This window comes from Patagioenas fasciata, chromosome 3 (genome assembly GCF_037038585.1).
Source record: "Patagioenas fasciata isolate bPatFas1 chromosome 3, bPatFas1.hap1, whole genome shotgun sequence".
In the NCBI taxonomy this organism is placed as follows: domain Eukaryota; kingdom Metazoa; phylum Chordata; class Aves; order Columbiformes; family Columbidae; genus Patagioenas; species Patagioenas fasciata.
The window spans coordinates 22,269,628-22,297,211 of NC_092522.1; the positions used below are offsets into that span (position 1 = coordinate 22,269,628).

At 44.2% G+C, this 27,584-nt stretch overlaps 1 protein-coding gene across 1 annotated transcript; it reads right to left on the bottom strand.

The window, feature by feature from the left end:
* Positions 1–9,662: 9,662 nt before the first annotated feature.
* Positions 9,663–15,634, bottom strand: LOC136100387 (ankyrin repeat domain-containing protein 9-like). The gene has a single exon (XM_071805932.1). The coding sequence runs from the start codon at positions 15,329–15,331 to the stop codon at positions 14,441–14,443; it is 891 nt and encodes a 296-aa protein (XP_071662033.1). The 5' UTR covers positions 15,332–15,634; the 3' UTR covers positions 9,663–14,440.
* Positions 15,635–27,584: the final 11,950 nt, after the last annotated feature.

The following is a 27,584-nucleotide window of genomic DNA, read 5'->3' on the forward strand; positions in this document are numbered from 1 at the left end:
CCTGCATCTTCAAATATCAGCTGTGCAACCATGAGCTCACACATCTGACTCACTGCTGCTAATCTATTTCCCTCAACTCAGCTTTGCTTTGGCAATATTGCCACCCCCACGTCTCTTGCTGACTGAACACCAAGCAAATTAAATCCTGATCTTTCTCTCTGACTGTCTCCTCTTGCTCTCTTTATTTTTTTATAAGTAAGATGCTGCCACGTCCCTTTCCTTCAGGTAAGTAGCCAGACAGCTCTGGTTGTTCTCTATAGTTTATTGCACATTAGGCTATGTCTAAATACTAATGATACTTCCGCAATGTTTCTAAGACTCAGGACAGATCATGATCTTGCTTACTTTTACCCTATCTCCTGCTTGAAGTTATCTCCCCCCTTTCTACCCTCTCTGATACTCCAACAAACCCAAAGCACAGCTTCTAGATCAACCTCGTGCCTTGCATAATTATAGTATTATTGACACTTACTTTTCCTTCCTCATCCTTGATTTCCCACTACAGCATTATTTTCAACATATCTCTGCTTTCCACAGTCCCTCTCTCAACCTGATTATCTGTCTCTTATATTTACTTTGCTGCTCTCCCTGCCATCCAGACAACAGTGCTGACTCTGAGCACCACATATGACTTGTCTGTCACTCTTTCCTCTTCCTTTCTCTCATGCTGCTGTGACAGAGTGACAATTTTTTTTACCTGGCTCTCCATTTGCCAGTAGAGCTGACTCTGTCTGAGCCATGCACAATGACACACATTACCCCATCTTCCTTCAAATCCCTGCTCAAAACCTACTTCCATTTATGACAGAGCCATATGTCATAAAACCAGAGTAACCAAAATACACAATGCCATTGGGCTTGCAGAGGGAGCTATAACCATCCATTTCTTCCTTGCACTGCAAAACAAAATCCACTCAGTAACAGAAAGTGAGGCAATAAATGGTGTTACTGAGCATGGCATAGTATACAGAGAAAGAAACCCCAAGGTTTTAAGCTAACTCTGAACTCATCACCTCTTCACTGAACTCTGTGATGTCTACATTGAACTACATAGTTGAACACACCACTACCAGCTCCACTGCCATCAGCCGTTCTACACACCCATCCCTGGGAGAACCACGGGGGGCTGGTGGTTCCACTGGAATACGTGATACGTTTTCCACTGATCCTGTGCAAGCTAAGCATCGGTATAGGCTTATGTGACATGATGTGGTGGTCTCCGTCACTGTTTCCCCACTTCTATAGGTTAGCTGTTTACTAACTGTGCCAATTATGTTTTCTGTTATCAGTTCTATCCAGTTCTTCTTCTACCTGTTACTGTAAACTGACGCCAGATATCAATCATAAATATTCAGGAACTGTCCTAGTGTCACATTGTCTCCTAATCTGGTTTAGATAAAGGGAATGCAGTTTACCCATTACACTAACGTGGGGTTTCTTCCCAGAGTACCAGGAATGTCTTCCTGTTATCACATCAGAGGGCTTTCTGATGAGTCAATACCTAATACTAGCTGGTATGCCATCACTTTGAAGTTGGTCCCTCACATTGCTGCTCAGTGTGACTCATGCTGCTTTGTCACAGGCCTGACCAGAAAGTGAGCTGGTAAGTGCCTTTATGTAAAGTGTAAATAGTTGGAATTGGGGAGAAGGCTAAGAATAAAGTGCTTGCACTACTAGCTCAAGTCAACCATACACCATTTCTTGTCTTCATTTTCTGTGCTAGTCCGTGCCTCCTGCCAGAAGACTTTGTCGTCCGAGGAAATGGAGGGACCTTTTCCCCTGGCAGGGAGGTAGATAATGCCTCTAGTGTAAAAGAATCAAGTGGACTCTTATGAGCTCTCTGGCCTGTGTCTTCCACCCTCAGTGTTCTGTGATTCATCTAATTAAGGTACACAGCCTGGAAAACAAGAGGCACTTTAGAACTTCTACTCATTAGCTGGGTATGAATGGGATTTTTTTTTTTTTCCTCTTGGCTGTCTTCATTTTATCTGCAGCAGTTCTTCATGACTCAGACTCCAGAAGGGCTCATGATTGTGTGGGTTGCCTCTGGCAAAGGCAAGTAGCTTGAAAGTAAGTGTCTGTCTGTCTGACTTCTACTTCTCTCTGAAAACAAACACTGAAAAGCCTATTCCCTGTGCGGCTGACCGGCTGCTGTGTCTAGCCTGCTTGTTGGGATACAAGATGATTGATCTCCTTCTACATAGTTCAGTACTTAAACCATATGTGAAGGGGGCACAAGGGCTTTCAGATAAAGTAGGGGCTAAAAACAAAAAAAAAAAAATTAAAAAAAAAGACTTGTTTTACACTTAAAGAAGAAATAATTTCCTTAAGAACAAAAAGCTCTTCACAGCCAGTGCTTATAAATTGCTTAATTGGAAATACACATAACAGCCCTATGAGGATTATCTGAGTGCTTCTGGCTGGAATTAGAGTCAGGAAAGAAAAGTTATTTTAGAAATACTAATAAAACAGGAGGTTGTGAAGGCTTCTGGGATACATACAGATGTTTTATTTCAGGCTTTGCCTGTAAAGCTGATTTTTAACCGATTTGTCATTGGTTTGCAAGCTCTGCTGATTGGCCTCGACGCACAAAGGAGTGAAAATAAAGGGACAGACCCCCAGATCAGAGGGTGATAACCCCTGAAAGTTATGCTGATTTTTGCTGGCTGAGACTTCAGTCTATCAGGCCTGCTACCACTGTTTAGGGAGCTATTTCAGATTTAATCAAATGTGTCGGAAACACAGCTAAAGACATCTTTGGCAATACCTTTCCTTGCTCCTGATGGCTATCAATCTCTCAGCAATCCTCGGCTTTCTGCTGGAGACAACCACGCTCTCAGGCCGGCTCCTTCCTGCGTGTCAGTCTCACCAGCCTCCTCTTCAGAAAGGGCAAAACGGTGGTTCTTGCAGCTCTACTGCATCCAGCTCCTCTAATGAGCTTTTTTGCATGGGGTTAGTGCACTAGCTGGGGTACCTCGGATGCCTGGATTTTACATGCTGTGCTCAACACAACTCCGGAGCCTCCCAGGCACCCGCCACCAGCTTCAGCCACCACGGCTTCTCCCGTCCCTCAGCGACAGCAGACGTGAGAGGATGGGAAACAGCTGACGGGGATAACCCCGAAATATTCAGCAGCTGACAATAAAGGCGCCTGGACCGCCCTCCTGCGACTGGTTTTGCTTATTTGGATTTGGTTTGGACACTCTGTTCGAAAGTTGTGCCACCGTCACCCAGCGGGCGCGGTGAGGAGCAGACGGCGCCAGTACCTCACGACGCCGAAGGGTTGCGGCGCCATCTTGCGGGCGCCGGGCGGCCCCGCGCTGGTTTCCGCCAGCGGGAACCCCCGGGATGCTCAGCTTTGCTCTGGGAAAAAAATTAAAATAATCATAAAAAAAGAAAAAAGCCAAGCCAATTGCGGTATGTGGAAATCATAATCGGTAGCAGCTGCACAGGTATAAGGAGTTTTTACTGAATGTGGCGCAGGTCTGGCTGAGACCTCATGGCGGCTACAGCTTCCTCATCAGGGGAGGAGGAGGGGCAGGCATTGATCTCTTCTGTCCGGTGACCGATGACAGAACCCAAGGGAACAGCAGGAAGATGTGCCAGGAGACGTTTAGGTTGGACATTAGGAAAAGGTTCTTCACCCAGAGGGTGCTGGAGCACTGGAACAGGCTCCCCAGGGAGGTGTCACGGCCCCAAGCCTGACAGTGTTCAAGAAGAGACTGGACAACACCCTCAGACACATGGTGTGAACTGTGGGGTTGTCCTATGCAGGGACAGGAGTTGGACTCGATGATCCTTGTGGGTCCCTTACAACTCAGGACATTCTATGATTCTATGATTCTGGCAGCCCACAAGCCAGGGCCAGCCTGAGGGAAGGAAAGTTTTTTGATCATCCCCATTTATTTTTATTCTGCCTTGCCCAGCTGAGTTTCCTCCATTTTATGAGTTACAATCTTTATTTTCTCTTCTAATAACAGGCAGCATTTGAGTTCAGAAGCCCCATAGGACTCCTGCAGCACTAACGATGAAGAGAGACTGAAGAAAAGGTCCAGATGGATCCACTTCAAAGTTGTGGCGATTTGAGGACTGATGGCAAAAATGCAGGGAGCCATGTAGCGAATTAGACAATAACTGAGCAAAACTGGCCTTTCAGGCAACGCTGCAGGAATGAAAGAAGAAGAAAAACACTAAGAGCATTCGAAATTTCATTTTAAAATACACTCTTTATTTCTTGCTTTTAGCTGGCGAAAGCATATTCATTAGCAGCTCTCCCAGGTTCAACAGTCTTTAGATTTTATTGAGGATGGTATAAAGGTCCACATGGAGAATAAAAGCAGTCGCTACTACAAACTAAAGCTGCAGTTGCCTATTTAAAGTCTGACCTGATCTTCCCAAAGGCAAGGAGTTGAATCTTAGAGCAGTTGCACTGACAGGTCCAGCTTTGACAGTCCTGGTGACCACACCAAAACCTGCCAAGCTGGCACCAGCACCAAACTGGGATGTTGTTTGTCCTCAGCATTACTTATGGTGTCCTGCCTGGCTGAGGCAGGTTCTTTTTACCCAGGGAACAAAAGAGAAAGTGAGAAGAGGAATTAAGACTCATGCAGGTCCTCGTCTTTCACATCAGACATGATGCTTGCATGTACTTTCATGTTGTATGCTGTATACCATATGCAGTAATTATTAGACCTTTAAATTTGAATGTTCAACCCCTCCAAGGCAGCGGGGGGGGGCAAAGGCTTGTGACATGGTGGAAGGGGTTCCCCAGGACTAAATATCTGCAAAAGGGGGCTAGGAGTTAGCATGGACAGGTCTAGGTTTGGACCTTGTAATTTAATTGATGTTTTATACTTGAAGGGATGATGATGATGATGTGTGTTGGCATAAAACTGAGACCTTTTGAAACCTGGTTCCAGAGTACCTGTTAATTCTGCAAAAGGAGAGCTGGGTGGTTTTGTGGCAAAGCTACCATCAGCCTCCCTGATCCCAAATTGGGGTTCCACACCATACCTTACACCTTCCTGAAGCTCACCAGATACAATTGAGGTGGTCTAAGCAAGCATGTGAATTTCTGAGTGCTTAAGGAACACACCTTTAAGCAGAAACTTAATTTAGGTAGAGCTCGCTCTTCCTCTCATTTCTGCTTTCTTTTCATTACATCCCAAATTATGCATGGAATGTAATTTTATCTCTGTCTGTCACCATGCAGAGCTCTGCCGGCTGGTGCAGAAGTAAGCCAAAGCCTGTAGCTATCACTGAAGCTCAGTTCTACCCACAGGAGTCCCATAAAAAACATTAGATCAAGCAATCAACTCTATCAGTGAGAAGTTTAGTGTCTGAAAATGTATGCATCACAGCTGAAAAAAGCATCTCTGTAAACTCAGAAAAGGAGACTGTTTACAGTGTCACTGCCTAACACTTTCAAGGCAGAAGAAGAGAGATTTTTGTCCCATAAGTTGCTCATTTTTGGCTTAAGTCAAACCTTCAAAATCAAAAGAGGCTTCTTAAAAGTCTCATCTATATTTCTCCTGCAATCTCAAGGCACTGTGCTTTACACTGTGATGGGAGTTGCTCCAGAGGGGCAGGCATTACCTCATTGACAGACCCTGTGAGTACTTCTTTCATGAACTGTGCCTAATTATGTTGGGTATTGTGTACACATAATACAATAATGTTCTTCAGAAAGTTTGGGGATGAGGTCAGTAAAGAGAGAAGTAGAAAAGGCAGTCCCACCTATGTTCGTCCCACTATCAGAGAGAGATGAATACAGAATAAGAATTTCAGGTCTGTATATGCACTGCTGTATTTTACAAGCCTAAAATCTAGCTTTTAAACTCTTCAATGGAAAGGACAACTGGACGAGGAAGTACCATGGTGAGGTATTGAGCTGCTCTGCCAGCTTCCATCTCACACGGGGCATCCCTTCCACACTGGGGGAGATACCCTTGTAAGCAGACTTCACACAATTTGTAAAAATCTTCAGGTACTTCTGATGTACAATGCTTTTTAATTCTGATGTCTCTTGTCAGAGCAGGTTTTACTGCAAAGTGTTCTTTCATAAAAATGGAATTGTTTGTAAATGACTTATCTGACTTAAAAGGATAGAAACTAAAGGGGAGATCCAGTGAACACAAAGTATTTGGATTCTCGAAAAGCTGTTGGCAAGGTGCCACACCAAAGTTCGTTAAAGAAATGAAGCTGTTATAGGATTAGAGGGATTATTTCGTGGAGTGAAAGCTGGTTAGAGCACAACAAAGGGTGGGATTTAGTGGTTGACATGGATATGAAGAATAGCCAGCAGTGGGGTCCCCAGGGATCAGTGCTGGAACCAGTTTTGTCTAATATATAACCAATGACTGGAGAAGGGAGTGAACAGTGAAATCTCTGTGTTTGCAGTGGTACTGGACTTTTTCAAGTGTGCGAACGCCACACAGCAAAAGCTGCCTGGAGGACCTCACCAAACTGAGTGGGCAAAAAAGTGGCAGGTGAGCTTTGATGCAGATAAATGGAACTTGCTGTCATAGGGTGTTGTGCATGTGACTGTATCAACAGGCTCAAAAAAGAATTAGGCAAATTCGGGATACTGGGTCAAAAAATGAATACTAAAGGACTAGGCAAGGATGTCCCCTCTAGTATCCCCAGTCCAACAGCTGTGAATACTGAGGGAGTTAGTGGGGAATGCGCTGCCAAAAACAGCCAGGGAAGGGTGCTCTCCTTACCTGGCCTCTGCTATTGCCAGTGCTGGGTGGGCCCAGCAGTGTGGTCTTTACATTCCTATTTTGACAAAATTCCTGGTAGAAGAAAATCTGAGCAAAGAGTTTCAGCTATCAGAATAGTTTGCTTTGATAGAGAAAATTTTGAGTCTTTTTTTTTTAATTGTGCTGCTCTTGAAGAATTTAAATGCATGCTATTTTCAATATTTTACAGTGCTTTAACACCACAATATATGATAAAATAGTAAAAACAAAAAGCAAAATATTACAACATTATAAAAATTTTGTTATTCTCTAAGAAATATTTTAATAGATCTACATTGGCGTTCTTCTTTGTAAAACTGCATCCATACCAATTTTGATATTTTGAATTTTTATTCTGAATCAAAATTGAAGCATGTTTTGCAATGTTGTCATTTTTGGTGGAATAAAAAGATCAATTTCCAGTCAGCTCTAGTGATTATTTCCTTTTCTAGTGCTTGTCAGCCTCTTCTCCCACTTCAGAAGCCTTCACTGTTATTAGCATACCAAGTCTGTTCTGTCTAAGGAGACAGTTAAGGTGTTTCTTAGGTGCACATACTGTACAGCATGAAGGAGGGGCGTTGGTTCAGCATTAATAGAGATCTCCCTTGTTTAATTTTGCATCAAAGAACAAGATCTGCTGCTGCTGAAGTGAAAAGCAACTTTCAAAAGGAGTAACACCAGCTGCCTGGTTGCTTATTCCTGTTACCAGAGCCCACGTCCCCATGGGTGGCACCAGCACTAGTGTGACAGCACCATGACCCAGCTTTGCCGGCCTCGCTCAGTCAAGGGCAGGGGTAGGGAACAGGTAGGCAGCAGCAGGGTGGACCTGTGTCTCTGGTCCCATGACAATATCTCTCCATATGAGACAAAGACCATCTGATCTAGATGTCAACCAGAATGTGGACAGACAGTGGGGGCATTATATTGTCACAGTTTGAGACTGATACCTGACATTCTCTGTAACCCTGAAGCCAAACTCCAGAAGAAAGTGGCTGGGGGTGGCTTCTGTGCCTTTGTGCTTTTTGTAGCTTGTACTGCACTTGGGATTCTCCAGACTGTTTTTCCTATTTCTGTTTAACTGTAGGAGCTGCTTCCCAGAAGAGGTCTTGCTATTCTGCTTCTCCCTACCCTTTTCCTCCCTTCTTTTTTCCCAGGTTTTCTTTTGTGAGTCTGACAGCTCTGCACTAATGATTCCTCCTTCTCACAGCTCTGCACAGGAATATGCCCATCTGATGGTGTGGGTGAGCATCACTGGTGTACAGAGCACAGCTGTCTTCTCACTGTACAAATTAATGAAGTTCACCTAAAGCCTTCGCACTAGTGATAAACCTCTGCTCCACAGGAGATCCACAGCAAAGCACCAACACACTTTACTAGAGCTGGAATTGGGACCCAATCTGGAAAGTTACCATTGATTTTCCAATTCAAGCAGCCTCTGGGAGTCATCCTCAGAGAAACCTGGCTGCTTGGCCTCCAAGCGACTTCCCAAGGGCTAGAGACAACTGTGGGCATCTGGGGAACTGGATCCTGATGGTCCCGCATAGTCATCCCCATTGTCAGCCAAGTGTGGTGGTGTAGCAAAACACAGTGCACGCTCCCAGAAGGTGTTGCTTCTGTGCTGAACATACAGACACGGGCCAGTATGGATGTGCCAAACCTATCTGGCAGCTATATTTGGGATGACTCACTCAGGGAGGTGCATTCAGGTAACTCAGGTGTGGGCAGGCTTTTGGTCATTGCATCGTCTGCTGCTGACAGTGCTTCCCCCTGTAGAAGGAATGTACCAGTTAAATTTCTCTCTGTTTCAATACCTGTCTTGCTGCCTGCTGATGTGTGGGCTACAACTAACCACAGCTGTAAAAAACCTGCTACCCAGATGAGGCTGTCTCTGAGGGATGTGTCAGCCCAGGACTCCCTCAGCTGCCAGAGCTGCTCATTAGTGAGCAGCAGAGCTTCCAGGGCATGAGAAAAATCAGATCAGCTTCTTGTTCTCAAATGCAGGAAAGGTGGAAGGAAGTAAACCCAGAAAACTTACATATCTGAGGTGGAGTAGTTCAGGGCTATATTTCCCACTATGAAGGCAAGGAGATAGTATTTTTTAAGTGAGATCAGTGAAAAAATGCCTATCTGTTCATTCTTCCATGAAACCAATAACTTATTATGCAAGCACAGGCTGAAATACTAACTGTTTTGGTTATACCTTGTATGTACTAGTGTGGACTGAGGAGATCTGTGGGTACAGTTGACAGTTGGACTCCAAGCCCTGTGATACCATCACCTGAAGCACTTTGGGTAGCTGTTTTTGACAGGGCAGCAGAGGAGCTGTGTGTTTCCTGTCTGCACACAGAAGCTGGTGGACTTCTAACCCAAGGGAAGTGGCACAGTGGGTGCAAGGTGCAACATCTGCCTGAGGACCTTCAGCAGCAGCTGACCCTACAGCAGAAGTTGGAGTAGGTGCTGGAAGCCCTGGTGGGGCATTGTTCCTACAGAGAAAAACCTTATGAAGGAAAGGATCTCATTGACTGCATACAAACCAGATAGGGAAAGGAGCCTGCTGGCATGGTTATATTCGCTTTTAACAGCTTTGTCATAAGCTGCTGTGAGCTGAGCTCAAACCTAAAAGATTAAAATCTCCAAAACAGATTAACACTTACCCCTGTTGAGCCCCTTCTTCTGATTCATCACCACCTTGAAGCAGATCTGTGAAATGTGGGTTCACCTCAACACTTGGGGTCATCCCCTGGCAGCACAACCAGCTGTTGCAAGCCCGTGAAGGAAAATATTATCTTCCTCGGATCACATTTTAGGAGGTAATGGCTCAGCACTCAGAACAGAATCATTAAACACCAAAATGAGCCAAAGCAAAAGCTATAGATACTGATGGCTGGTTTTGACCAACTGCCCAATAAAAGACACATCAAGTTCATACTGCAAGTTTATTACAGTAATACAATCAGTTTAAATTATTTTCACAGCTAATATACTTAATTATAACAGAGTATGTATATATATTTTATTCCCAGCATGTTACGATCTTTTTATCTTTTATCATGCAGTGAGTAATGTGCAAACACAATTATATGGAAGATATTTTTCTCTAAAAAAAAGAGAAACCAAAATTAGAAAAGCATGGCTTTATAAGAAAGTTGTATCATACCATGAACATTCGTTTGTACTTGAGCATGACAACATTCAGTCTTAATCAGCGAACAACAGCATCTGTCACTGTCATGCTGATCCCAAAAAAGGTGAGGGAATTGGGAACAGGGAAATGCCCATCAGTGTTAGATGGAAAATACATATCTACATATATTCAAAGTACAAAAAATGTATAAAAATGTTTTCAGGGATTAAACATCGCATATATGCTGAAGTCAGAGTTATGAAGTCTTCAAGAATATGAGTGCACAAACAGTTTCTGGTTTCCTTTAGACCAACAAACATCAGGAGTGATACAATTGACTTAAAAAGCGCTACTTCAGGTGTAAAGAGCTATAACTGAGGTCAGAATCTGGTCTGTCCTTCCTGCTAATGGTGCTGCAGAAACAGACAGAAGCATAGGGTTAGGCAGTCATAGGTAGCTGAATTTTGCTGGCAGCCCAGAGAAAAGAAAGACAAATATATACATATATGTTTAACAGATTTTACTAATAAATAAATAAGATGAATGAATGAATAAATAAATAAAATTAAATGAATAAATAGCTAGATAAATAAATAAATAAATAGATTTGAGAATGAAATGCGGCCACTATCACAAACCCTTCGCTGGATGGTTGTGGCTGTTGGCAAACACAAGCCCTTGTGGTAGGTGTTCAGGGTAAAACACCCATTTCAAGAGCAAAGCTGTTGCCTCTTCACAAGAGAAGAAGAAATGTCCTTACCTGTTAGCAGCACAGAGCTGGGGACACGTACTCATCTCGTGGAAAGGCTGCGTTCTTAAGGCATTGGTCACTGACGTGTACGAGTTATGTCAGTCGGTTATGGGTTTTACCAGGAGAGGGCAGGCAGAGACACAGACATACACACGTGGACCCACACCCACAATACTCCCACCCACACGCCCCCATCCTTACAATGGTGCTCCTCAAAATTGGAATTAAAAAAATACAACCTGCAGAGCCAATGTGTAACCAAAAGATTAGCAAAAACTGAGCGCTCTCCCTTTTCTCTCTCACTTTTATTCTTTTTCTCAAGTTCAGAAATAAAGATCCCATCTACACTTACTCAGTGTGTACATATGCAAAATGTAAATATCACTACACAGCACCCAGCACCCTTTTTGATTAACAAAGTCACTAACATATTTGTCATGCAAGCATAGAGATTTTTCAAGACTATGGACTGTCAGGTCACAGGAGGTGTGGAAGATATTTTACTAATGACCTGCAGTGGAAAGAAAGGAGAAAAAAATTAACACGGACGGGGCTGAGGTAGATATGGCTGTATCTGATGTAATGCCACTGTACTGAACATGAAGACAAATGGGATCTCAAACTAACAGGAAGATCACCACAAGATATGCAAGGGTTTAGGGAGAAGATTCCTCCATTCCAGCACTTATATCACTACAGGTGATGGAAAGAGTCATCACCACAATGCCAGTGTCCGTAAACTCTGGCCCAGAAGGACTGCACACGGAGGCCAGATGGTAGCACAGCAGCTGAGGGCCACCTGGTGCTTCATGTCTTGTAAAAACAGTCAGGAAAAGGAGGAATGAGAGGGCTGTGATCCTTCCAGCTGCCTGTTATGCACTGGGCCAAGTGCTTCAAAGTTTTTGCATCTTGGCCAACAGCGGGCCAGCAGTTTTCTTCCATGCCGTGGTACCAGATGCAGATGTGCTCCAGAATGTGAATTTCTTGGATGGTTGCTAAAAATCCATTGCTTATCCTCTGTCTGGGCTGGTGGAGAGAGGGTAGCCTCCCACATGGACAAATGCATGCACACAAGCATCCTGCCGCCTGTGACAAATCCACTCATCAAACCTGAAGTGCCTGAACCCTGACCTTTGCGATGATCCACAACTATTACAGTCAACAAGAGATCCCTGCACTGTTTTAGACCCACTAGCTCCCAGTGGGTTTCTCTGGCTCGTAGGGTACAGTCCCCCACCTTATTAGAAAGTGCTACCTCATTAATGCCAAGAATCCCTACCAGCCTCCTTTGATTTGCAAGCTGAACAGCCTTCCCCTCCCTCCTGTCTTTTCTGAAACCCCTGTCTTTTCTGAAACCCTTTATAGCACTGAAACTCATGGTTTTGAGCCAGTGCAATAACAGTTGATGATTTCCCTTCCTTCTTTCCTTCCTTCCTTCCCTGGGATTTCTGCTCTCAGGGCCTAATTACTCTTCTAATAATATCCATCACCAGCCTCCTCCGCCTCTCGCCCACCGACATCCTGATGACATACCGCATTGCTGCTGGGGATGATCCCAATCCTGCTCCTCCAGACTCCAGGGGTGCCACAGGAGCCATGCTCTGCCTAAACCCTCTCATCAGCCTTGGGCAGCTAGTGCCTGCTTTGTTCTCTGCCTCCAGCTCCGGGTTTCTGGGGGCTGACAGGGCTGGGGAGCCTGCAGGACTTGACAGAAGCAGCTCAGCTGTCGCTTATAATGCAAATCCGCCTTGGGCTCTGCTTTGCTTCCCAAGCTGTGACAGCCTCCGCCTGCTACAGAGGCTGCTGAGCGAGGGAGTGAGCAGCATCTCCACAAAACCCCCAGCCAAGACTGACCCTGAATTTCTCTGCCACCACTCACACCCTCCCCCATCACACCAGGAGGAATAGACACAGATGGGGGCAGACATGCAGGTCCCCAGGGGCAGGGGTGGAAGGACACTGCAGCACCAGGCATGTGAGATTTCAGAAGGATGGTTAACCCCTTCATGGCCTGCTTGCCATTTTTAGGGCTGGGCTGACATTTTCTCCATCTCACAAGCAAGCCTGCACCCTCACCTAGCACAGTGTGGGCCGCACTGAGGTGCTTCCACCACAAGTGGGAAGGGACGTCTGGGAGGAGCATCCCAGTGTCTCCAAAAGGATGTTCCAGTTGGCTGTGCCTGGCACGATGTGCAGCCCTGCAGGAAATCTCCACCTGGCTGGGGCTGGCATCGCCAGCGTCCTGCCACGCGGGAGGTACCCGTGGACAGGGAAACCCAGCAGAACTGCTCCCTGTGCTGATGGAAAAAAGGGTACAGCTCCAGCACAGCTGCCTTGGCATAGGCAGGGAATCAGTCAGCTGAGACACAAGCCATTTTTGCATGGAGCAATTGAGATGTGGATGCACATCTTTTCTTAGCCAGAGCCCTACAAGGGGTTTGTATCACACAGCCTTTGGCTCCAAATTTATTTAAAGAGATGAGTGATTTCTTCACTGCTGTTCAGTACAGATCTGAGGAAATGGGCTATGGTACTTCAGCAGAGCAGAGGGTTGTGCTTACAAAGAGAGGAAAACACTGGGGTCCAAAATAAGGGATGCCTCCCAAAGGGAGCTGGGATCCTGCCACTGCTCCGTTGGTGCTGAGCGTGGCCTGGAGAGCAGGACCAGTGCCTTGAACAGGCAGGGCCCTGCCTGTGCAGTGAGGCACAGAGCTCCCAGAAAGGAGGGCAGCCCCAACCCTACTTTCTGCAAACATTCCCTGCCTGCAGTGCCCAGGGGAGTCAATGGGAACTTTTTGTATTTTCCAGGATCAGGCCCTCTGTCTGGACTTGGGTGGCAAAAATACCCTAATTGGCAACAAGTGACAACTTTTACCAGCAGAACATTATACCTCAGCTTAAGATAACTAGCAAATGCCAGAGGCTCTGAGACCCACTGGGCAATCAAGTTAGTGAGATAAATCTCTTGCAGAGATATGTTCAGTCCTAAAACACAAGTCAAGGAGAAATAATATCACTTATGAAGAACAGGGCTCCCACTGGCCCTGCTCTGATTTCCGTTTGTTTACTGGACAGCAAGGAAAAATTATTCCTTCCCCATTGCACAAGTCTGTAGAGGCATCAGAGATGGGATTGCCTTTAACCCCCTCACTCCCAGGTAAGACAGAATGCTTTCCACTAGCTCTTCTGCCTGTCTCTAAACCCCCTCACCAGGCATATACACTCCCTGCCCCTCTCAGAACTCCTGCCCTCCAACACTATGTCCTGCTGTAAAGTAACTTGATAAAATCAGGTACCCTGCAGAACTGCCTCTACCTCCTTGCAGCATCAGCCATGGATGTTTTGGTTATTACTAGGTGATGCTGGATCATTGTTAGAAAGGAAACTTGACATTTGAACTCTGTTGGTATAGGATCATATTTCTCCCAGCTCTAGCAGAACACAGTCCCATAGTTAAACCATTTGAAAATCCCACTGGGCACATAGTTCCTTCTTACCCAGGTAAGTAACACAGGATACAGTTATCATATTGGGGATTCAGATACACTGATACCAGCTGACAGCTAAGAAACCAAACATAACACAGTCTTGACTACAGTTAACCCTTCACATGCACAACAAAAGAGAAAACAAGGAAGGCTTTTGCCTTTAAAAGTGCCGTGCCTGCAATCAATTAGAAAAGACATTTAAAATCTTGTCACAAAATATTGGATTTTCCAGCATAGCCAAATAGATAAAGTACTAAAATCACACTAAAATGCAGAGGGCGGTGGATGACCAGCTCCCCTAAGTTGCCTTTGAAAATCCGAGACCCAGCGAATAAAGTCAAGGAAAAACATTTACCACATTTTTTGTCGGTAGCTTTTTGCCATAGGATGGTAAGGGCTTTAGTGCCTGAGGTATAGGTAGTTCCTGGATGCTCTTAGGGAAGTGGGAGGGGGGAAGAGTCCGGAGAACAGTTTGCATAGCTTGCAGATATAAAGAAGCAGGTGTGTTCCCCACCAGGCTGTTGAATTTGTCTTCCCCCAGCAAAGCTGTCCAGTGGTCCGGATGCTCCTGCAGAACTTTCCGCATCTTAAACTGGGGGTTGGGCATGAAGAGCAAGAGGTAGTCAAGGCAGAGCTTCTTTGATGCCACATTGACTTTGGAGTCCCACATCTGCTCGAGGATGACGTCCAGCGGGGTAAGCCCTTTACTGTCTTCTATCCTGGGAGAAGCTCCATTTCCGAGGAGGATGAGGACCGTCTCTGACCTCAGCAGTTCGCAGGCAAGGTGCAGGGGGGTTTTCCCATCTTCCAGATGAAAGCAGCCAGTCCTGTTGATGTAGGAGTTCAAGCTGGGGAGCTTGTGTGCAATTTTGATGATCAGCCCCAAGATATCTCTCCTGTCATATGTCACCGCCATGGCCAAGTGAGGAGCAGAGGACGGACAATAGCAGAAGTGTTCCCCAGGCACCTTGAGAGCCTCCTCTGGAAAATGAGACAGCAGATACTGAGCGTAAGGCAGGTGGTTATGCACCACTGCATAGAGAAGGGCTTCTGAAGGTGAGTAGGTTCTTAGGCTGGCATTTTCCTCCCAGTAAAAATACTCCATAGTCCTCATGTCTTCCAGCATCCACACAGGCTTGTGATCTCTCACAGCCTGGTAGAACATATAGGATAAGAACTTGCAGTGCCTGCTCTGATCATCCTGCAGGCTGGCCTGGTTACCAGCCATGGTTCAGCAAATAAAGAGCAGCTCCACGTAAAATCACTTCAGACTGTCAGATCTGTGCACTTGGAATGCAGATCCCGATGCTGCTGCAACCTTCAGGCTGTCTTTGCTGCCTGGACTGCACTAGCTGGAATGCATGGGCTGATCATCTCCACCCATTCATTGTTTTTCCCCTCACTGCAGTGGTTTTGTTTAGGTAAGCACAATCCCACAGGCTCAGTTAACCCATGCCATGCGAGCAGATGGTTCGTAAGTACATCCTGCTCTGCGTGTGGCACAGGTTACTGGAACGCTGTCAGCCTGCGAGTGGTTTTATACACACACAGCCAGAGAGAAGAGAGGGAGAGACTAAAATTAGCTTGAGAGGTGAGGCGGATTTCTGTCTGCATTTTGTGTCTAACCAGATCAGCTCATACATTGCAGTAAGTGCAATAGCAATATTTGTCTGTTTTTTGTATGTCATTCTCACACACACAGTTCATTATACAGTAAAAAATATGTAGCAGTGTAAAACGCTCCACAGATGATAATACACCTGCTTATATGCTCAGGAAATCAAGGGATTGGTAGCTGTAGCGTTAGGAAGGGAACCCTATTTTACAAATAATGGTATGGCTAGCCACTTAGGAGACATTGATGTTAATGGATTGTCTATAAGGCATTAGGAATGCTTAAGGTCTCAACATGAATCTCTGCAGAAAAAAGAGTCAAAGGGGATGTGGAATAACCATGCACAGAGTCATAAAGCACATTGCTCAGTTTAAACGCCTGCCTTTGTTTAGCAAGGAAGTATCTGAAGTGCCTCTATATTGCACAGCAGGTACATAAACAAAAGGTTAATTAACAGACCCCACTGGTGGATGGAGAGCTTTGATATAAGCATTTCTCAGATGTCATGCTCCAGGACTGGGGTCAGACTCAGTTGCAATGGGGGGAAGAGGGATTAAGCAATCAGACTTGTGCAAGTCCCTGGTAAGACACAGAGGACCAAGGCCTACAGGTTTGAGGGGGTAGTGCCTCTTGCATGAGGCAGAAGGACCTGATCAAAATTAAATTTATACAAAATAAATGAACTAAGCACCCTTTATGGCAACTTTTGTTTAAGGAAAGAGGACTTCCGTGCATCTTAGCAATCAACAGATTGCAGCAAGATGGTGTCTCACCATCTTGATAGGAAAATGGAAAATACAGCAAATCAAGAATTCTTTTTTCACTTAGCAAGGAGGCAAACATATATTCAGTATATTCAAACTAGAGGGTATTCAGGTATCAAATCTGCATAACTCCAAATGAGGTCTGAGGTCATCCAAAGAGAAACCTAAAGCCACCCATGAAACTGGGTCTAGATCTAGCACATCTTCCAAGGTCCTGGATGTTCAAGTCCATTGCCCAAACGTTTTCATATGGTTGGAATAAACAAATATATGTCCAGTTTTTGCCCACCACTACTGTGGTTATGCATGGAAATGTTGCTACCTAGCCATTTGTTCATGGTATTACTTATTTTGTACCCACGGTCATAGTAAACCATATGCATGCTCAGGGCCAGATCCAAAGCCTACACAAGTGCAGAGGGAGGTTTCCAGTGACTCCACCATCCTCTGGATCACTCATTAGTTGAGCACTTGGAGACACATATTTTTTTTCTGGTTTTTAACCCAAAGCATCTGAAATTTGGACTTAGATACTCAGAAGAGAGGTGAACTACTATTTAAGTGTCTAGGCTCTTTGGTCTAAAACTCTCACAGGCCTTTTCCTACTAGTAAATCATGATTATACCCTGGGAATTACATGGATTTCATTATTTCCATGTTGAGGGTGTGGGAAAACACTCACACACTTTATATAGCCCAGTTTTACAGAGCGGCTCACAGATGAGGCTGGGCACTGAACCAGGAATTACTGTGTGTTTGCTCAGGGATTAGAGCCACTAAGCAACTGTCACCTGCTACAGGTGTTCAGATAAGGGTCCCCAGGGCAGTGGTCATGGCACCGAGCCTGTCAGAGTTCAAGGAGCATCTGGACAATGCTCTTAATCATATGATTTAGTTCTAGGTAGTTCTGCAATGAGCAGGGAGTTGAACTTGGTGCAGAGACACATAAAAGTCAAGAGAAAAATATTCTACAAGTATCTCCAAGGAAGAGGTAAGCTGAAATCCCAGAATCAGGAATAGCCACCAGGCTTATGGCAATCACCTCTACACCACAGGTCCAGGATGTTCAGGATGTGAAAAAATACATAATTACAGGTTACCTTGTAATGACACCGTAATTCTGCCCAGGAAGCCCAGCACAAAACCAGGGGAGTCCTTCTAATGGTTTGCTCACCTCTGTGTGGTTCTAAATGGCACAGGTCTGCCAGCCATCGTAGCTCCTGTCCTTGACCTTTTTTGTTTTTTTCCAGGAGTTTAGAAAAGCTGGAGCTGAGGACACACGTTTGATGGCAATGCATCTCTTCTGAATTTTATTTCAAGCATAATGCATCTGTAAAACATAGTAGATGCATTAGAAATGGAAGACATTAATGTGGAAAGCTTTATTGAGGAACTGGAAGAAAATTAGGAGTTTGGGAGTTTCTATTTATTTCTTTGAATTTTGATCTGTGGCTAAAAGTAATGTATCCTAACTCATATGATATTTGTTGTGGTTTCTGTCTTGGCCACAGTGCAGTCTAGAAGGTGAGCAGAATCAGTTTTGACTCATAGAGGGAGCGTCCAGGGGAGCAGGAACAGTATTGAAGGGTGAAACTGAAACAAAAGAAAAGTTGATTTTACTTGAAACACCACTTATCATTTCAGCTGAGACCAAGAGGCTATTTAGACCTCTCCTGGGCAGGTGCATTTTTCACATTTTGATGGTGATTTCAGCTCATAAAGTGATTTGGTTATGTGAGCCAATGAGAAAGAATAGTGTGTTTCTGAGTTATTCAGGAATCTTCTTACAGTGTTGTACTCAAAATATTGTTTCTGGGCAAAAGGGAAATGTACCTTACATATAAAGACAAGAATGTATTGTTAGTATAACTAAAATCTTAGGACTCTAATAAAAAAAAATCATTACTATTCCAGGTCCAATTATTGCAGAAAAATAAATAATATTCTTATGCAGAAAAAGTTTAAATAGTAATAGCAGTAGTAATAATAATAATAACAACAATAATTTTTATGCACACACCTCTTAGCTTCTACCCCTGTTCCTCATGTTATGCTCCTTCTGCCCTTTCTCCTGAGTCCTAAGCCTAAGGTTGGTGGTTTCATTCTGGTGGTGGTGTTACAGGGAATTGTCAGCATCTGGAGCTCTTCAGTGGGAGGAATGTGAGGTTTATGGTGATGGTTTCTTCTTCCTCACTCTAGAATCTTCTAGGGGTCAGTTAATGATTGTTAATGTCCTTTTGTACCTTATTTTTTCTTCATCGGATTGAAAGTCCATTTTACATTTGAATTTACTATATATGTTGATTACATACATGTAAGATACTATTTCTTTGGCCTCTTTGCTACCACTAAAACCATTCTTTTCTAGCTCTGTATCTGCATTTAACTGCCCATAAGTGAGTTGTTTGTAGCTGTGAGGTCTCCATCTCTCACCATCCCATGCCTGTACTCCTCTGCACCACTTCTCAAGACCTCTGCTGTCATACCAGGCCTGTGATTAACTCCAGCATATTAAGCTGGAGTCATGAACACTTCATGGTGCACAGAATAGACACTTGTTAACTGCTATGTGTAAAAACTATGGGTTGTACCATACAGTGCTAATAAAAGTAAAACAAATCAGCCATAGCCACCTGATCAGAAGAGAAAAAAATGTTCCTGCAGCTAAACCAAACTTAAACGAAGTGGCAGGCAGGTCAGCAAAAGCCCAGGCAAAGCAAGCCTGACAAGCCTCAGCCCTGAGATTTTCTAAATTCAGTACAAAACCTGCAGCCTGTTGCTAGCAACAGCCATACTGTGCTGCAGGGACGGAGGGTTTCAATAGACAGAGCCTATTTCTGGAATAAACGGAAGCAGAAACACTTTATATACTGCCTACTACTGAGAGAGTGGCTTAGGCTTATCATCCTTTCTCTGTCATTTCTTCCTCCTGCCACTCTGTATAAAGACACAGGTAGCAATGAGGAGCACTTTGTGGGTCAAGAGTGGATGAAGATACCTTCTGGAAACAGACAAAAATAACAGCAGATTTTGGATAAAACATTGTTCGGCTGGGAATGGGGCTTTCACATTGGTCTTTTCACATCAGTCCTTTTACTGGCTGACAGGTATGACACATTGCCCTACTTTAAGGGAAGAGTAGGCATGCCACAGGCCCCAGCAGTCTAGGGGCTAATTTGAGCTGAGCTCAAGCTCTTTCCTGTCACATTTTTGCCTGGGCACACGTGAAAAACTTCAAGGAAGAAGCTGCTTGCGAAACAGAAGAAGAAAAGGCTTTGGGGAAGGTTGGAACTATCTCCAGCACCCTACATCTGTCAAGAACTCCAGTGAGATGTTTCTTGTTCCTTTTCTGCCTTTCTTCATTGATCTTTATTTGCATATATTTTGAGGCATAACTGATGCAAATTTCTCTATGCTCTTTGCACAGAAAAGGCACAGGATGATCTAGCCAGGACATACAAAGAAGTAAAGCAATTGCCAGATATCAGATGCCAAAGCACACAGCAAGAGAGTTACAGAAACCTGATCTTTTGATTCAGAGGCATGGTAGTTTTCAGTATCCTATCTATTGGTCTTTTTCCTTTCCTTGCGAAAGAAAAACTTATCTATAGGTGATGCATGATAACCCTTCAGCCACGGTGAGCCTATAGCAATGGTTGCTGCGTCCTGCTTTCCACATCCAGCCCAGACTGTGCAGCAGCTCACAGGCTATGTGAGGAGTTAGCACCCTTGTGCAGAGCCCCGCTGCACCAGAAGGCTGCTTTTACAGAGCATGAAGGGTTTCTTTTATACCCTGCTGCACACTTACCAGCTGCAATTCATCCAGCTGACTAAACAAGGCTTCGAGATGGTGGAAAAATCTACAGTCTGACCTGTCCTGAATTGCAGAGTATTTCACTTCTTCTAGCAGGATTCAAACAGTGAATGAAACAGACTCTGACTACATCCTGAAGGTTGGAAATGAAAATAAGCAGAGATTTACCGGTTTGGAAAGCATTTGAATTACATGTAATGGGACCAGTTGATGTACAGTCTGCAGAACAAATTAATCCCCAGCTGGCTATTTACCTGCAGAAATTAGGATGTGAAAGATAATTACGTAAAATGCAACATCATATGCAATATATGTAAGAGGGATTCATCTAGAGACAAATGGACAATGCTCAGATTATGTCCATGCTGCCAGTTGAACACTGCTGTAACCCAGACGTGTGTCCTGTTCATACTGCTACATTCAGACACTCACCTGCACATTTTACCAAGACGTGGAGAACTCACAAGAGGTAAGAGAGCCTGGGCAATGCAGAGTTTTCCTGCAGGTCCTTGTTCATCCACCCTGCGAAGGGCTTAGCCTGTTGAATCCGAGTTTCACCTAGTGCTTCACGTCCATGTGCAATGAATCCGAGCTCCACCACAGCAAGCCACAAACAGCATGCACAGAAAATACACATATCAAGGGGGCTGAGTGTGCCCCGTCTGTTCCTTTGTCCACTTTTAAGCTCAGGGTATAGAGAGAGCTCTCAATGTAGGAAAGGTTTCTAGCACATATGGGTGTTGATAGGTGGCAAGCCTTTTAGAAGAAACAACATGATGTGGTGGCCACCAAGAGCACAGGCCAACAACATGTGAGCATTGTGAGAGCAATGCCAGATGATGAGCACTTAGGATGAAGTGGAGCTTACTGTAAATGTGACAGCATCTCTGCAACTGTGAAAGAAGGAAGCTGTAAAACTGAGGATGGATCTTGACACAGAATCTTCTTCCTCACTCTAGAATCTTCTAGGGGTCAGTTAATGATTGTTAATGTGCTTTTGCACCTTGTTTTTTCTTCATCGGATTGAAAGTCCATTTTACATTTGAATTTACTATATATGTTGATTACATACATGTAAGATATTATTTCTTTGGCCTCTTTGCTAACACTAAAACCATTCTTGTCTAGCTCTGTATTTGCATTTAACTGCCCATAAATGAATCTTATGTATCTCCAGTTTCACAAGATAATTTGTAGAGACTACTTAGGTAAATCTGCAAAGTTTTCTTCTGTTTCCTGCAGGATACTTAAGCAAAATCTCTGGCATTGTTACATTGTGGTCACCTAATGCTAACACTTTGTGTTAGATCCTCCATGCCTGGGAAAGAGTAGCTGAGAGAGATGCAGCTAGCCAAGCATGAACTGTCATGGGGTTAGCAAGTTCTGAACTCTGGCCCCTCACAGCAATTATCAGAAATTTTTAACAGCATTTCTTGAGTTCTCATTAATATTTGTTCTTTTAATTCATCTTATTACTTTAAGGAACAGAAGTTATGCAATATGTGGCAGGTGTCTATCTCTACCCCAGGTGAAAGCTGAATTATTTTTTCAGAGCCATTCTCATCTCTTCTGGTGTATGTAACCTCAATGTGCATGGCACTGGCCAACTACAAAGGCATGCTGAAGACTGTCTGGTTGTCACTATGTGACCCGAATGGCAGAGACCTATGGCATTACACGAGCTGTGGCCCCAGGCTCTAAGGTACAACCTACCTTACCTTCAGATGAGGGATATGGGAATACTGATTGAGTCTTTCCCAAAGCAATTTCCCTCCTAAGTCTCAGCACGAGGAATGCTGCAGGAGGCAGGTGTTGGGGTCTGAAAAAGCCTGAGCAAGGGTGCTGAGGAGTCAAGTTGGACTGGGCTTAGGACAAAGAGTGACCTGGGCCAGGAGATGGGTCAGGAGCGGGACCCAAGTGAGGTGGCAGAACTGAAGAGTGCTGGAGAAGACACAGAGCAACAAGGTGCGGCTAGTACCACCTTTCTGCCTGTGTTCTGAACAGGGCACTCACAGATATGGGATCCAGGGCCCAAACAAGCTATTTGGCTTATTGAACTCTATGTTTTCAAGGAAACTGCTAATTAGCAGCTGGTGGAATTACCAGAGCCAGGGGACTGTCGGGTGCTGCAAGCTGGTCGGGTCAGAATTGTCACTGCCATGAACCAAATGCTTTTCCTCTGTCAGGTCCCGGGGAGGGATAGCCCATTTCTAAAAGCAGGCACTCAGTGAACACTGGAATAACTCCAAAGGACGGATAAAGATGTTTCTAACTCTCACTGGAAGTAATACATCTCTTCAAATATAGGTTAGATCAAGTAGTATGCTTGTGTCTGAGGATGAGATATCAGCTCAGTTTAGTCAGCTATGGAGACAGCAAGGCTCATTTTATTCCATTTTCTGAAAATGCTTTGGAGACCTGATTGCGTAGAGCCTATATGCCAAAAACTCTGGTGTCTCCCATTTCTGTGAGCCCACTTGTTTCAGTTCCCAACTCCTGTCCTAATTTGAGACAACATCTCTCAAAGATGGTACATAATTAGGCAGGTTACCATACCTCTTCCAGAAAGTAACCTAGCAGCTGAGTTCTGTAAAGAACAAAAAGCCCTTGCAGACTGTCTGTGCCTACAGATACATTGAACCAGATCACTGAATGGCTGAGACTGTGAGACAATTTTGCATTGTTGGATGTTTTCCTTGCTCCTGATGATTACGGGTATTGGTGTCCTGTTTTACCACGTCTCAGTGTAAATGTCAAAGCTGACGGCTACTGAGAAAGCATTCAGGAAGGCATGAATACGTTTAGTTTCCAAAACTAATGAAAAGCTATGTTTTTACACAACCCACAATTAACCTGGGGAATTCAGTGCTACACAATATCAAGGAGGCTAAATGCTTTACAGTCTCCACAGTAAGATTTTGATTTTTTCTGTAAATATTAAGGTCTTTGTTCTGTGTGTATGCAGAAGCTGACACTACACCAAAACTGTGACTGTGGGCTCCTACCACCGTGTAGATGGATAAATAAATAAAAAACTATAGTTGTGCCATTCTTAACACAATGATGACAAATTTGTCGGGATATTCTTAGTTGTTCTAGTGCTGTATTGATATTGCAAACAAGAGCTTGTCAGAAAGTTCACATCTGTGTATTTTTGTGTGGGAAGTGCCAGTGCTATGAGACTGAGCTGCCTAGCAGAATGTATCAGTTTCATTGTATCTTTTGACAAAACTCATGGTCAAAAAGGGATGAACATATTTTAAAAATTATTTTTATTGAATTTGTTACAGAAGAAAAATACAGGTTGTGAGCAGCTCAGTTAAACCCCACAGTCTCCAAGTTATAATCCCATAATTAACCTCTGGAGGTCACTGAAAGCAATCTTCAGCCTTAGTATCATCACAAAATTATTTGTTAAGAAAGTCTTTGCTGTGTCTTCTGAGGCCTCAGAGACCTGAGAGAGACTTCAAAATTAATTCAGTCATTGAGAATGTCTGTTCCTAGGCCCTGCATTTTGTTGTCTTATAGACAATATGCTTCATCCAGAGCAAAAGATAACCACCTGCCACTATGTTCTCCACAGTTCCAGTGGGCTTTTCTGCAATGGGTTTTTAATCTGGGTAAGTGCACAGTCCAGTCAACAATAAGCACTCAGAGATACCTGAAAATTATATTTGTCCAAGTAGGATTCTTCTGGACTTTATTATCTCTAATACTTAGTTCAAAGAATTGTATTGGAATAGCGAATTCCCTGAACAGAGCATTTGTGATGACTCTGCCGGTGACAAACTGCTTCTGTTACCATGTATGATGAGTTCAGAGCCTGCTAACCTGCAGCTGGTCATCTGTTTCCTTCTTCTTTATTGTTTAATGTATACATGAAGTGGGCCAGTGAGAATTCACTCAATACTAGATGGGTTACCAGCAAAGCAAAAGCAGGAAATTCTGTAAGGCTGCTTAAAGGAGAAGCATTTTATAGAATCATAGAATCATTTTGGTAGGAAGACACCCTTAAGATCATTGAGTCCAACTGTGACCTAACTCTAGCACTAAACCATGTCCCCAAGAACTTAGTCTATATGCCTTTTAAACACCTCCAGGGATGATGACTCCAACACTTCCCTGGGCAGCCTGTTCCAGTGCCTGACAACCCTTGCCGTGAAGAATTTTTTCCTAATACGCAGTCTGAGCCTCCCTTGGTACAACTTGAAGCCATTTCCTCTCATCCTGTCACTTGTTACTTGGGAGAAGAGCCCAACCCCCTCCATGCTACAACCTCCTTTCAGGCAGTTGCAGACAGCGATAAGGTCTCCCCTCAGCCTCCTTTTCTCCAGGCTGAACAGCCCCAGTTCCCTCAGCCGCTCCTCATCACACTTGTGCTCCAGACCCCTCACCAGCTTCGTTGCCCTTCTCTGAACTCTCTCCAGCACCTCAATGTCTTTCCTGTAGTGAGGGGCCCAAAACTGAACACAGGGTTCAAGGTGGGGCCTCACCAGTGCTGAGAACAGAGGGACAATCACTTCTCTACTCCTGCTGGCCACACTATTCCTGATACAAGCCAGGATGCTTTTGGCCTTTTTGGCCACCTGGGCACACTGCTGGCTGCAAACTTACTGCAGTTGCACTCAATCCCCTCATCCAGATCACTGATAAAGAGATTAAACAGAACTGGCCCCAACACTGAGCCCTGGGGAAAACCACTTGTGACTGATTGCCAACTGGATTTTGATACTTCAGAAATGCTTTGGGCACGGTGGTTTCCCATTAAATCCATGGAGGTGCCAGTGTTTGCTTGAACCGTGAACTTTCTGTGGGAGAGCTGCCTCAGTGCTCACTCATCAGCATCCAGGAAAGTATCATCCTGGATGCCTCAAAGCTGTCTGACAATACAAATACCATAAATATCAGAACCTCTGAAACAGCTACTGGTGCATAACAGCCTTTATTGAGATCCCAGCTAAAAGCTGTTGAATTGAACACTAAAGGAGAATTTAAAGATCCCAGTCAAAGCCACCCTTTCACTGGCTGAAGCCTCTCATATATCTGGTTGATTCAGGACAAGAACATACATTCTATTTGTGCCTTACTAAACATACTGAAATATTCATTAGTAATACTCCAAAGAATGTTGAACTGCTTCAGCATACTGCAGGATTTAATTTAATCATTCCTATATTCTGTTTTAAAAGTCTTCTGCCCTCATAAGCAAAACTACCTCGTTTTGATGAAGTTGATAACTGGTGGTAAGGAAAGAAACTTTACTACAAAGTAACCAAGGTGAAAGGCGGAAAGAGATCAGCTCAAATTTCACATCTCCACTAGAATTTAGAAGGATGGTTTAAATTTTGAATATACATGTCAGTTGGATGCTGCTTTTCTTATATTTCCTTTCTTGTTGTTTTTAGGTGAAAACCTAGGAAGTAGAACCTCTGCCATGCCAAGTCCCAAGGACAGTCCATGACCTCACAGGTTGGTTTGTTCCCTGGGCACCGGACTATGTGTGAACCACACGCAGCCCTTTGAGTGAGGCTCCCAGCCAGCCTTCACTCCTGCCACCCCACCGCTTGGTCAGGCAGGTGACAACAGAGCTGGGACTCCTCGTCCTTCCAGTAGCCTGGCTAAACACTGTTGGCAACTAGGGATCTCCAAGAGTCTTGATGTTGGCAAGGTGAAATGTTGTTCGTCTCTAAATGATACTTGAATTTGGAAATTTAGATCTTGGTCTGGGGTCTGAAAATATCCTGAAAATAGCATCATCTTCGTGAAACAGAAATTCGTTCTCCCAGCCAGCTCCGGTTGTCAGACCTCACTCCTTCTCAAAACGAGGCCATCTATCATGGAGACAGGCATCTAACTTTAAACCAGATTTGAAACGGTTGGCTTGGAGGTTTGTAACTAAAATCCCAGCAGCACCCCAACTGTTCTTAGGCTCACACTGAGGGGCTGCATCTGCTCCAAGTGAAAAAAAAATCTGAATTTACATGAGTCACACATCAACTCATTCTATGTAAAGACACTGTAAAAGCAATGCCAAAAAAAAAGCTGTCTGTGTGCCAGCAATGCCATGTTTACATTGAAGCCTGTCAAATACAGCCCTAAAAACACTACATAAATAGGTAGAAATATTGAATGTGCTGCTGCATCATAAAATCGAAAGTGTTAAACTATTACAGATGGCTAATATGCATTATCTTCCTCATCTGTGAAAGTGAGGACTTCTCTCCCTCAGGCAGAAGCATTGTCCTCCTGACAGCCAGGGCTCCTGCAGGAGAAGGGGGCCGTCACCAGCAGGGTTGCTCCACAGCTGGAGCCATCCTTGGCCCGCGTGGCCCTGCTGCTCCACTGTCCCCTTTGGCAGCTCCGTGCTCAAACAGAATCTGCAAACTGTAAAAAATTGGTGCAACTATACATCAGGGCCAGAAACTAATCTGGTTCCCTGGCTTAAGTGTGTTGGCATTTCAGAGCCTTCATGATTTTTCTTGTGCCACTCTTTATAAGAGTGAAGAGTTACTATTCACACCTCACTTTACAAATTGGAAGCTGAAGTAAATACGAAGTTAGCAATTTCCCCATATATCAGAGGCAGTCAATGTTTCTTCCTTCTCCATGGCACTTTTTTAAACATGCTACAAGTCTTTGTGGCTACCTTGGATCCATACAAGAAGTGGGGCCAATATTTTAATATGAGCATATCAGTGTTTCCATGACCTTCCCAAGCACCTGGTGAATGAACACCGAGTTCTGGCGCCTGGACTAGAAGAGTGTGAAATATGTTGCTGTTTCTACCTCATTTAAAGTCTCTTGTGTGCAGGATCAGCATGTTCTGCTCACATGCTCAAGTTTGACTCCATCGTCAGATAACAGGTCAGGAAAAACTGTTCTTGCAATCATTTTGGCAGAAAGGGTTGGATTTTCTCCCTCTCTCTCTGTCTCTTTTTTAAAATTATTTTTTTATTTTTTTTACATTGCACAATATAAATTATACTACACTGTCCATGATTTGGGACAATCTCGATTGTCTCGATTTAGGTTTGTGACCATCCTGAATGCTGCCACAGGGATGATTTTGTCAGCCGATGGCTGTGATTGTTTTTCTCGTATTCTCCCACTAGAGGGGCTCCCTCACTCCCTTCCAAGGTTGCAAACATGCACTGCTCATCTCCTCAGCTTGTAAATCCCCATCCTTCCCACCACTGCCATGCGACAGGTGGATATTGATATCTACCTCTGATTGATCGAGGGTGGTCATTCCTGTCACCAGCACTGTGAATTTCCAAGTGAGCATCTT